This window comes from Trichechus manatus, unplaced genomic scaffold, assembly GCF_000243295.1.
Source record: "Trichechus manatus latirostris isolate Lorelei unplaced genomic scaffold, TriManLat1.0 scaffold00001, whole genome shotgun sequence".
NCBI classification, from domain to species: domain Eukaryota; kingdom Metazoa; phylum Chordata; class Mammalia; order Sirenia; family Trichechidae; genus Trichechus; species Trichechus manatus.
The window spans coordinates 27,727,445-27,740,779 of record NW_004443937.1 but is presented as its reverse complement, the minus strand read 5'-3'; the positions used below and the strand labels follow the sequence as shown (position 1 = coordinate 27,740,779).

Genomic DNA, 13,335 nt, shown 5'->3' with positions numbered 1-13,335 from the left:
CTCAAGTACAGGTCAATAAATAACGGAGGACTATAAACTTTCACCTAAAGCACAATAAAATGTTCAAAAAATAAGTAAATAATGGGGGAAAATAAGTTCAGTTTTAAAATAGGTTTACATCAATTACTGGTTCAGGTCAAGATGGAATAGCCCCATTCCTCACTAATCCTAAACTAAAAAACTCTGAACATAATACAACAAACAAGCATACACAGAGACTGAAAAGTGGAAAGAAGAAGGTGGACTGGCTAGGGAGCTCAGGACTTGACGAAGGAGGCAGCAGTGAGTTCTCTGTTTTTCCCTTACGGCTTCCCATATATCCCAGATGGGGTGCTGGAAGAGCCTGCAACCCAGAATTGCCAACAGGTACAGATAAAAACAGCCCCAAGAACAACACACAGTACAGGGGAGGTCAGCACAACTAGATTAAACCAAAGGCCAAGAAATTTCCTGAACACAACCAAACACTTTGAGGGACAGAGTAGCTGGGTCTGGGGTCTGGGGGCCATGGTTTCGGGGGACGTCTAGGTCAGTTGGCATGACAGTTTTTTAAGAAAGTGTTCTGCATCACACTTTGATGAGTGACGTCTGGGGTCTTAAAAGCTTGTGAGCAGCCATCTAAGATACATCAATTGGTCCCAACCCACTTGGAGCAAAAGAGAATGAAGAACACCAAAGACACAAGGAAAATATTAGCCCAAGAGATGGAAAAGGCCACAAACCAGAGACTCCATCAGCCTGAGACCAGAACTAGATGGTGCCTGGCTACCACCAATTACCGCCCTGACAGGGAACACAACAGAGCGTCCCTGATGGAGCAGGAGAATAGTGTGGAACAGAATTCAGACTCACGTAAAAAATCCAGACTTAATGGTCTGACTGAGACTAGAGGAACCCCCAAAGCCATGGCCTCAGATGCTATGTTAACCCAGAACTAAAACCATTCCCAAAGACCACTCTTCAGACAAAGATTAGACTGGATTATAAAACATAAAATAATACTCGTGATGAGTGTGCTTCTTAGTTTAAGCAGATACAGGAGACCAAATGAGCGGCTCCTATCTGGAGGCAGGATGAGAAGGCAGGAAGGGACAGGAACTGGTCGAATGGACACAGGAAACCCGGGTTGGAAAAGGGGAGCATGCTGTTACATTGTAGGGACTGCAGCTAGTGTCACATGACAATATGTGTATGAAAATTTTGTATGAGAGATTAACTTGAGCCGTAAACTTTCACCTAAAGTACAATTAAAAAAAAAAAAAAAGCCCCAAGAAAAGGATGACCAAGCAAAACAAAACTTTTTCTCCCCATTAAGCAATAAATCCCAGCTTCCTTGTCCCCTCAGCCCATGGTAACCTCTGATCTACTTTCTGTTTCTATAAACTTCCCTATTCTAGATATTTCATATAAGTGGAATCATACAATATTTGTCCTTTTGCATCTGACTTATTTCACTCAGCATAATGTTTTCAAGGTTTATCCATGCTGTAACATGTATCAGAATTTCATTCCTTTTTATGCCTGAATAATACTCTGTTGTATGTATATATCATATTTTATTGATCTCTTCATCTGTTGATGAACACTTGGGTTGTTTTCACCTTTTGGCTGTTGTGAATAGTGCTGCAGTGAACACTGGTGTACAGGTATCTGTTTGAGTGGAATTGCTGGGCCATATGGTACTTCTGTTTAACTTTTTTCTGCATGCTTTAGCATTTTGAGTACAATGATGAATACTTATACCAAACTGTTTTCCACAGCAGTGGCTGCACCATTTTACATTCTCAGCAATGCCGGAGGATTCCAGTTACTCCACATCCTTGCCAACAATCTCTGCTGTAGCCCAGTTAATTAAACCATAGACATTCTCTTACACAGGCATTTACCAAAATTTTCATATTTTTTTCTTGTAGGATCGAGTGACTTTCAGAAGAATCATAGTGAAAAACAATGCAAAAAAGAGGAAGATGTTTGAATCATTTATTGAATCTGTGCCTCTCCTTAAATCACTAGAGGTAAAGTCTATTTGAATGAATAAGTAGCTGGTTATGGAGATTTAGGAAAACCTGCTAAAACTATTCTCTTGCTAGATTTTGAAAGCGAACTATTCTAACCTGTTTCTGTGACTTTCAGTTGAAGTCTTTTCCTTATGATTGGTGAGTGTGTCCATTTTTTCAGGCATCAGAACGAATGAAGATTGTGGATGTAATAGGAGAGAAGGTCTATAAGGATGGAGAGCGCATCATCACTCAGGTGAGCAGGGGCCTGGTGCAGCTCCTTTCCTGGAATTTACCACCAGAAGGACTAGTGTGTCATTTGTCTAACAGAACTTTCATGTCCTCCCACTGTTAGGAGCTCATGCTGTGAGGTACTTGGTCACAATTCTGCAGAGCCTTCTAAACTCTTTGATGTCTACTCACTGACATATGCAAATCTCATGACTCCATTCACCTTTCCTTGGCTTCTCATATGTGTTCTTTAGGATAGCGTTTTCTTTAAATCCTGAATAAGCTTCATTCATTGCTGTTCAAACCTGGAGAAGGTAGGAGGGTTGCGCCCTCTACCTTCTGTTTACATCTGGCACAAAGGCGCCTTTACATTTGGCACAAAGGCGCCCTCTTAGGTAGTCCAACACAAACCTGAGTCCTTAGTCTTCAGTGACTGACCAGATTTGTACGATGTCTTTAGTATTTCCTTTGTGCCTTTTTATCATATTGTTTTTGGCTACAGTAAGGATCATCACACAGCGGACTGGACCACTGTAATGAGAACTGTGTAGTACATTTTTCTTGTCTATTCTATTTGCATTTTTAATTATATGTAAAGAGTAATAAGGGCTTTTCTGGTATAAGCTTCTTTGGCTATGGTTCTGGCAAGAGCACTGGGAATATATCTGATTGGTTTTGGTTGAGTGATGTGCTCATCCCTGAACCCAGTGCTGGAAGTAGGAGAAGGAAAGACTCAAGTTGGTTAGACCTGGGACCTATGGGTGGAATTGGTGCCACCAGAACCACCAGGTATACTCAGTCTCATCAAAGAAAGGGAGAGGAACTGCCTATCAACAGATGAAAGGATGAACAAAATGTGGTATATACATACATGGGAATATGTTGTTGTTAGGTGCTGTTGAATCAGTTCCATCTCACAGCAACCTTACATCCAACAGAATGAAATATTGCCTGGTCCTGTGCCATCCTCACAGTTGTTGCTGTGTTTGAGCCTATTGTTGCAACCACTGTGTCAATCCATCTCATTGAGGGTCTTCCTCTTTTTCATTGACCCACTACCTCACCAGGCATGATGTCCTTCTCTAGGGACCCATCCCTCCTGATAACATGTCCAAAGTATGTGAGACTAAGTTTTGCCATCCTCACTTCCAAAGAGCACTCTGGCTGTACTTTTTCTAAGACAGACTTGTTCGTTCTCAATGGTATATTCAATATTCTTCACCAACACCATAATTCGAAGGCATCAGTTCTCCTTTGGTCTTCCTTATTCATTGTCCAGCTTTCACATACATGTAAGGTAATTAAAGATATCATGGCTTGGGTCAAGCACACCTTAGTCTGCAAAGTAACATCTTTGCTTTTTAACAGTTCGAAGAGGTCTTTTGCAGCAGATTTGCCCAATGCAATACATCATTTGGTTTCTTTGACTGCTGCTTCCATAGGCATTGATTGTGGACCCAAGTAAAATGAAATCCTTGACAACTTCAGTATTTTTTCTGTTTATCATGATGTTGCTTTTTGGTCCAATTATAAGGATTTTTGTTTTCTTTATGTTGAGGTGTAATCCATACTGAAGGCTGTAGTCTTTGATCTTCATCAATAAGTGCTTCAAGTTCATCTTACAATGTAATATGTTCAGCCATAAAAAAGTATGAAATTCTGATTCATGCAATAGCATTGGTGAACCTTGAAAACATTATGCTAAGTGTAATTAGCCAGACGAAAGGACAAATATGGTATGATTCCATTTGTATGAGCTGTCTACCACCACTACCAGTTGCTGTGGAGTCACCTTTGACTCATGGCGACCCCACGTGTGTTAGAATAGAACTGTGCTCCATAGGTTTTTCAATGACTGATTTTTTTCAGAAGTAGAGCACCAGGCCTTTCTTGTGAGGTGCCTCTGGGTGGACTCAAACCTCCAATCTTGCAGTTAGCAGCGAAATGCATTAACTATTTGCACCACCCAGGGACTTCTTGAGCTGTCTAGAAAAGTCAAATTCATAGAGACAGAAAGTAGAATAGTGGTCACTAGGGGCTGGGGGGAGGGAGAAATGGGAGTTATTGTTTAATGGGTACAAATTTTCTGTTTGGGGTAATGAAAAAGTTTTGGAAACAAATAGTGGTGATGATGGCGCAGTACTCTGAGTGTGATTAATGCCACTGCATTGTACACTTAAAAATGGTTACAGTGATAAATTTAATGTTTATTTTACCACAATTAAAAAACAAAACTATATCTTCTCTAAGCGGCGTCTCTAAATGTCTTTGTTTTCTAGATGCCTTTACTATTAATAATTCCTTTAATTAGAAATTGGTTTGAGTCTACAGACATTTATTAAGATACACAAGTAGTGCCAAATATGCTAAATACTATAATGAAGGTACATATGAATAACAGAACACAGAAAAAGGAAGTAATCTGTATGGCTTCATGGAGGAAATAGCATTTGAGCTGGGCTCATATTCAGCAGTTACTGTCAGGGAAAGGTTTTTCAGGGCAAGAGAACAAGATGAGCAAAGGCCTGAGGATACGAGCTATGTTCTAGGGCAGCTATCCTGATATGGTAAGAATGTAGGGCTGAGTTGCAAGAATGGGAGACGTCGACTGACCACGTTTGCTTCTGAACCTTGGGTGCTTTAAGTTACCCCCATAGGACCTCAGCTTCATCCTGTAGGCCCAAGGCCCATGTTTCTCACACTGGGTTTTCAGAAGGTGTGAGAAGCCACAGTGTTTTCTGAGATGTCTGTATTCTTGAAAATAGAGTGCTGGTGTGAGTGCAGAATGGACGCAAATTAAGATAAAACTCAGCTTATTATAGGCCCCTTTTGGCAGTGTCTCTAGACCAAGGATTCTCAAAGTGAGGTCTCAGGACCTGCAATATCAGCATCATCTGGGAGCTTGTTAAAAGCAAGAAGCAAGTTTGTGGGCCCAACCCCATACCTACTATATCAGAAACTGTTTTGTTTGTTTTGGTCAGCTTTGTTGATGTATATTTTACGTACAATAAAATTACCCTGGTTAAGTGTACAAGTTCCCTTGTTTGCATTTGCAGTCAGTCCCTTCCCCCAATCCCTCATTCCTGGCAACCACTGATCTGCTTTTTATCACTCCAGGAAGGAATAGAAATTCCTTTTCTAGAATTTCATATAAGTAAAATCATATATATACTTTTTTGTATCTGGCTTCTTTCTCAGCTTTTTTTTTTTTTTTTTTTGCCTTATCTTTTGTTTTTGTTATTGTTGAGAATATACACAGCAAAACATACAGCAATTCATGTGGGGACCATGGTCTCGGGGAACATCTAGCTCAAGTGGTATAACATGGTTTATAAAGGCAATGTTCTACATTTCTACCTTGGTGAGTAGCGTCTGGGGTCTTAAAAGCCTGTGAACAGCCATCTAAGATACTCCACTGGTCTCATCCCTTCGGGAGCAAGGGAGAGTGAAGAGAACAAGATACAAGGAAAAGATTAGTCCAGAGGACTAATGGACCACAGCTACCAAGGCCTCCACCAGACTGAGTCCAGTACAGCTAGATGGTGCCTGGCTACCACCACCGACTGCTGTGACCGGGATCACAACAGAGGGTTCTGGACAGAGCTGGAGAAGGATGTAGAACAAAATTCTAACTCACAAAAAAAAAGACCAGATTTACTAGCCTAAAGGAGACTGGAGAAACCCCGAGAGTATGGCCCCCAGACACCCTTTTAGCTCAGTGGTGGTCACTTCTGAGGTTCACCGTTCAGCCGGGGAGTGGACAGCCCCTTAAAACCAAATGGGACTAATGAGGCAGAGCAGTCCGGGGACAAGGACTAGAAGGCAGAAGGGGACAGGAAAGCTGGTGATAGGGAACCCAAGGTTGAGTAAGGATAGTGTTGATGTGTTGTGAGGTTGTTAACCATTGTCATAGGGCAACGTGTACTAACTGTTTAATGAGAAACTATTTTGTTCTGTAAACCTTCATCTAAAGTGAAAATAGCAGCAAAACTGGAAGAGCGTAGTCGATGTCACTGAACTATGCATGTAGAAATTTTTGAAATGGTGTATCTTTGGCTATGTATATTTTCACCAAAAAAAAAAAAAGGTCGAGAAGGGAGAGGATTGACATGTTGTGGGGTTGTTAACCAGTGTCGTAAAACAATCCGTGTACTACTGTTTTATGAGAAGCTATTTGTTCTGTAAACCTTCACCTGAAGTACAATAAAAAAAAATAAAAAACCAGCAATTCAGCAGTTTCTACATGTACAATTCAGTGACACTGATTACATTCTTCAAGTTGTGCCGTCATTCTCATCCTTCTTTTCTGAGTTGTTCCTCCCCCATTAACATAAACTTGTTGCCCGCTAAGATTCCTATCTAATCTTTCAAGTTGCTGTTGTCAGTTTGATCCCATATCTTAGCATGGTTTTGAGATTCAACCAGGTTGTTGTGTGTATTAGATCGTTCCTTTTTATTATTGGGTAGTTATGTCATTAACCATTATTTTGTGAATAAGATTCACCAGTTGAGGAACATTTAGTTTCTTCCCAGCCTTTGGCAATTATGAGTGAAGCTGCTGTGAAATTCACATATAAGTCTTTGTGTAGACATATGTTTTCATTTGCCTCTTGGGTAATTACCTTGGAGTGAAATTGCTGAGTCATGAGTTGCTGAGTCAGGCAAATATACGTTTAACTTTATAAGAAACTGCCAAACTATTTTTTAAAATGGCTATACCATTTGGCATTCCCACCAGCAGTAGATGAGAGTTCCAGTTGCTCTGCATCCTCACCAACAGTTAGTATCAACAGTCTAAAAAAATTTAAATTTTAGCCATTCTAGTAAATATGAAGTGGTATCTCATTTTGGTTGTAATTTGCATTTCCCTAGAAGTTGTACACCTGTAAAAAGTTGAATTGGCAAAAGTTGTGTGAACAGTGATTGAAAAAACAAAAAAGAGTAGCTACTGAGGCTGCTTATGTACAACCAAACATCTCATGGGATTTGGTTCTTTGATTTGGACGTTTAGAGTCATGGTTTCATGGGACATCCTAGTTAATTGGCTTAATAACTTGTTTAGTGCTTCTATTTTACATTCTAGTTCATTGCATAGTGCCTGGGGTCTTAAAAGCTTGCAAACAGCCATCTAAGGCATAACAGTTGATCTCTATTCACCTGGAACAACAAAGGAAGGAGAGTCAGGAATAGGAGGGGAGGATATGGAATGCATGGCTAATTGTCTCCATGAACAACTGCCTCCTTTGCCAGGAGACCAGAAGAACTGGATGGTGCCATTTTGATCAAAGATTTTATAGAGGAATCCTGATAGAAAAGGGGAAAACGCAGAACAGAATGTTTAACTAGTAAATAATGTCCACATTGAGCATTATGCTTCTTTAAGAAATATCTATATGGGAATTCCAGAACATATATGGGAATTCCAGAACACTTAAGTGTGCTCATGAGGAACCTGTACGTAGATCGAGAGGCAGTCGTTCAAACAGAAAAACGGCATACTGTGTGGTTTAAAATCGGGAAAGGTGTGCGTCAGTGCGTCAGGGTTGTATCCTTTCACCATACTTATTCAGTCTGTACACTGAGCAAATAATCCAAAAAGCTGGACTGTATGAAGAAGAACAGGGTATCAGGATTGGAGGAAGACTTATTAACTACTGCATGCAGATGACACAACCTTGCTTGCTGAAAGCAAAGAGGACTTGAAGCACTTACTAATGAAGATAAAAGACCACAGCTCTCAGTATGGATTACACCTCAATGTAAAGAAAACAAAAATCCTCACAACTGGACCAGTAAGCACAACATCATGATAAACAGAGAAAAGATTGAGGTTGTCAAGTACTTGGATCCACAATCAACGCCCATGGAAGCAGCAGTTAAGAAATCAAACGACACATTGCATTGGGCAGATCTGCTGCAAAAGACCTTGAAAGTGTTAAAAAAGCAAAGATGTCAGTTTAAGGACTAAGGTGCACCTGATCCAAGCCATGATGTTTTCAGTTACCTCATGTACATGTGAAAGCTGGACAATGAATAAGGAAGACCGAAGAAGAAGTAACACCTTTGAATTATGGTGTTGGAGAAGAGTATTGAATATACCACGGACTGCCAAAAGAACGAACAAATCTATCTTGGGAAAATACAGCCAGAATGCTCCTTAGAAGCAAGAATGGCGAGACTTCGTCTCACGTACTTTGAACGTGTTATCAGCAGGGATCAGTCCCTGGAGAAGGACAGTCATGCTTGGTAAAGTAGAGGGTCAGCAAAAAGAGGAAGACACTCAATGAGATGGACTGACACAGTGGCTACAAGTAGGCTTAAGAATAACAATGATCACGAGGATGGCACAGGACTGGGCACTGTTTCACTCTGTTATACATAGGGTCGCTGGGAGTTGAAACCATCACAACAGCACCTAACAACAACATCTAAAATATTACCATTTCAACCTGTAATTGATATAAAGATTTATTAATTTTACATTGTTTTTTTCTTTTAGTATTAAGTCTTTGAAATCTGGTGTTGTTTTACACTTAAAACACATCTCAGTTCGTAGTAGCCACATTTCAAGTGCTCAGTGAGCACATGTGACTAGTGGCTACTGTATTGAGCAGTACCGTTTAGAATTTTCATAGTTACCTCTTAAAATTAGGTCTGTTATCCATTTTGAGTTAGTTTTAGTATGTGGTGCTAGGATTTTACATACGGATATGCAGTTGTTCTGCACCATTTGTTGAAGAGATTATTCTTTCCTTATAGCCTTGACAGCTTTATTGAAGATCAGTTGGCCATATATGTTTGGGTCTATTTTTGGTCCCTTTGCTGTTTCATTGATCTATAGTCTATATACCAATACCCCACTGCCTTGATTACTGTAGCTTTATAGTAAGTTTTCAAATCAGGTAGTTTAAACCCTCCAAATTTGTGCTTTTTTTCATAATTGTTATGCCTATTCTATGTCCTTTGCATTTCTATATAAATTTTAGAATCAGCTTATCAACTTCTGTTTTTAAAAAAGCCTGCTGAGATTTCTGGTTGGGATTATGTTAAATCCATACATCACTTTGGGAAGAATTGACATCCTAACAATGGTGAGTCTTCTGATTCATAAGCATGGTATATCTCCATTTATTTAGGTCTTCTTTAATTTCTCTCTAATATTTGGTAGTTTTTAGGTGTAGTGTTCAGGTCTTGAGTGTCTTGGTTAAATTTATTCCTAGGTATTTCATATTTTTGACGCTATGGTAAAAAGTATTTTTTATTTCAATTTCTGATTTTTTTTGCTAATGTTTAGAAATACAGTTGACTTTTATATGTTGATCTTATGATATTCTGCAGTCTTGCTAAACTCACTTATTAGTGCTAGTAACTTTTTGTAGTGCTCTTGGGATTTTCTACATAGACTTTTTTTTTTTTTTTTTTTTTTTGCATGTGAACAAAGACTTCCAATCTGTATGCCTTTTTTTTCACCTTACTGCATTGGCTAAGATCTCTAGTACAATGTTGAATAGAAGTAGTGATAGCAGATATCCTTGTCTTATTCTTGATCTTAGGGAGAAAGCATTCAGTCTTTCACCATTAAGTGTGATATTAGCTGTAGGTTTTTATAATTGCCCCTAACAGGTTGGGGAGGGTCCCTTCTATTCTAGTTTGCTGAGAGTTTTTGTTATGGAAGGGTATTGAATTTTGGCAAATGCTTTTGCTGCATCTGTTGAAATGTTGATATGGTTTTTGTTTTTCAGTTTGTTAGTATGGTGAATTACACTGATTGATTTTTTAATCCCTGCATCCTGGAATGAACCCCAGTGGGTCATGATGTATTACCCATTTTATATATTACTGGATTTTATTTGCTGAAATTTTGTTAAGAATTTTTACATTTGTTCATGAGAGATATTGGTCTGTAGTTTTCTCTCCTTGTGATGTCTTTGTCTGGTTTTGCTATCAATAACCTCCAGGTGATTTTGATATTTACTAAGGTTTTGAGAGCCAGTGCTCTAGACTATTCCAAGGCTTCATAATGCTCTTGCATTCAGAATACTTATTTTTTGGAAGGATTTGTGAAGAATTGGCATTAATTCCTCTTTAAATATTGAAATCAGTAGTGAAGCCATCTGGGCCTAGGATTGTCTTTGTGGGTATTTTTTTGTTTTTTTTTTTAAACAACATAGAGGGCAATATCAACAACAGCTTTGGAAACGATGCCTCAGTATTCTGACGGGATGTATTTCTCCATGTTTTACTTCGTTCCTTTCTGTCCTTTGTAGGTTAGAGCTTGATGCAAAAGAGGGGATCATTTAGATGTACTTATACACCACCTTTGAGGGCACAGTTTGGCAGTGCAGACACACAGGACACTTGTAAACGTGGAACAGCAGAGTTTCACTGTGGCCTATGAGGAAGTAGATCTTGTGGGCAGTCAGGTGCCTCAGCACCAGGGCACCGATCACCACCTGGTTAGCTCAGCGCTTTAGGATCAGCTGGGCAGCCAGGCAGCCTGGGAAAGTACACAGCATAAACTTGAGAAGGAAAACGTCCTCCCCTGTTGACACTACAGTGTGGTCTTCTGTGGGTGGTTTTTTTGTTATTACTTCAGTCTCCTCACTTGTTTAATAGGTGTATTCAACTCAAGGTCAGGATCAACGGGATCAGTATCATGTAGACAAAGTCTCCTTTCTTCAGTGCAGGACAGTTGTCTCAGCTCCTCTCAGCCGTGTAGGCCTCCTCTCAACCCCATGAGAACAGGCTCTCTCGTCCCGCCCTAGGACAGGCTCCCCTCTGCTCCCTCAGGACAGGCTTCTCTTGGCTTTGCTGTCTGTCACCACTGGCTCTGCTGGTGGACCCCTTCTGGGCCTGTTACGGCCACCTCTGCTGCTAGGCCCTTTCCAGGGCTTTTGCTACTGGCTCTGCTGCTGGGCCCCTTCCAGGCCTCGCTGTCTTCAGTTTTATAGCCCTTGACCCGTGTTACAGCTCTTTAAGCCATAGCTTGTTTCTTCTCTCTCTCTGCTTTCTTCCTCCTGCTTCTTTCTGACTCCTAAATGTCTGTGGGGCTAGCTGCTTAAATATACAAACTGCCTGTCAGTTTCAAGGCATAGCACTCCCACCAGGTCCATGAACTGACCAATCCTCTCTTAGTAGGCAACACATACTTCATTTGCATAATAGGCTACAACTCAGCTCATTTGCATAGTCTATTGACCAGTCTCTGCAAGGTGCATACCAATCACAGGGCAGGCTACAGCCTCAGACCAGACAAAAAGTATCAAAACCAAGTTGTATACAGCTACCCAGGAAATGTCAATCAACCTGGACAAAAGTAACAAATCCTCTGAGGTAGAAAAATAGGCAGAGGTAACTCCTCAGAGCTTAGCTGAAAAAAATCTTTCAAGCTAATTTTCCAAAGAACCAAAGCAAAAGGCCATATAAAGGAACTCATTTCACCACAGGTACTCATGGATGATATTGCTTATTTTATGAGTCAATCTCTTATTTAGCTAAAATGACTTCATGGAATAGTTTTGGTTCAAGGTTTAAAGAGTATCTCAGGGTGATAGTCTCTGGGAGTTCTCCAGTTGCAACAGGTCCAATAAGTCTGGACTTTTTAAGAATTTGAGTTCTATTCCACATTTTGCTCCCATTCCACCAGGATCCATCTATTGTATTCCTGATAGCGAGACACAATCTAGTTCTGGTCGCAGTAGGTGAGGTCGTGGTTCGTGTAGACTGTTAGTCCTATGGATTAGTTTCCTCTCTGAGTCTTTGGTTTCCTTCTTTTCTCTCTTTTACTCCAGATGCATAGAGACCAATAGCTGTATCTTAGATGGCCACTCACAAGCTTTTAAGACCCCATATACTACTCACCACTAAGATGTAGAACATAAACTTTACGTACCGTATTATGCCAGTATACTGAGTTGTCCCATAAGAGTATGGTCTTAAGCCTTCAGACCCCATAAACCAATCCCACGAGGTGATTGGTTAAGTCTAAGAAGTATCTGTGTTTGTGCCCCCTATGTGTTTTATTGTATATTTGAGTATCTACGGATGCGTAAACTTATATATACTTACATGTTAGGGGCTATCAAGTTGGTTCCGACTCATAGCCACTCTATGTACAACAGAACAAAACACTGCCCAATCCTGTGCCATCCTCACAATCATTGCTATGTTTGAGCCCTTCGTTACAGCCACTGTGTCAGTCTGTCTGGTTGAGGGTCTTCCTCTCTTTTGCTGACCCTCCACTTTACCAAGCATGATGTTCTTCTCCAGGGACTGATCCCTCCTGATGATGTGTCCAAAGTACATGAGACTAAGTCTCGCCATTCTCCCTTCTAAGGAGTATTCTGGCTGTACTTCTTCCAAGACAGATTTGTTTGTTCTTTTGCCAATCCATGGTATATACAGTATTCTTCGCCAACACCATAATTCAAAGGCGTCAGTTCTTCTTCGGTCTTCCTTATTCATTGTCCAGCTTTCACATGCGTATGAGGCGATTGAAAACACCATGGCTTGGATCAGGTGTACCTTAGTCCTCAAAGTAACAACTTTGCTTTTTAACATTTTAAAGAGGTCTTTTGCACCAGATTTCCCCAAGGAAATACGTCGTTTGATTTTATTTTTTCCCATACAAAAATTTATACATACATTATTATATGACCCTAACCGCTCTCCCCATACTGTGACAGCACACTCTTCCTTTCCACCCGATTCCTCATGTCCATTCAACCAGATCCTAACCATCTCTGCCTTCCCATCTCACCTCCAGACAGAAGCTACTCATTTAGTCCCTTGTATCTACTTGAGCGAAGAGGCACACTCCTCACGAGTATCACTTTATGTCCCATAGTCCAGTCCAATACCTGTCTGAAGAGTTGGCCTCGGAATTAGTTCTGGGCTGATGGAGAATCCAGGGGCCATGCTTTCCAGGGTACCTCCAGTCTGAGTCAGACCATTAAGTCTGGTCTTCTTACTAGAATTTGAGTTCTGCACCCCACCTTTCTCCTGCTCCATCAGGGACTCTGTTGTGTTCCCTGTCAGGGCAGTCATTGCTGGTAGCCAGGCACCATCTAGTTCTTCTGGTCTCAGGCTGATGAAGTCTCTGTTTACG

At 40.5% G+C, this 13,335-nt stretch overlaps 1 protein-coding gene across 1 annotated transcript in view; it reads left to right on the top strand.

The window, feature by feature from the left end:
* PRKAR2A (protein kinase cAMP-dependent type II regulatory subunit alpha) overlaps window positions 1-13,335 on the top strand; it is a 111,764-nt gene that overhangs the window by 81,537 nt on the left and 16,892 nt on the right. Inside the window, exons 7-8 of the mRNA XM_004368504.2 lie at window positions 1,914-2,015; window positions 2,179-2,253. Of these exons, the coding sequence (XP_004368561.1) occupies window positions 1,914-2,015; window positions 2,179-2,253 (177 nt within the window). The remainder of the gene's footprint in view (window positions 1-1,913; window positions 2,016-2,178; window positions 2,254-13,335) is intronic.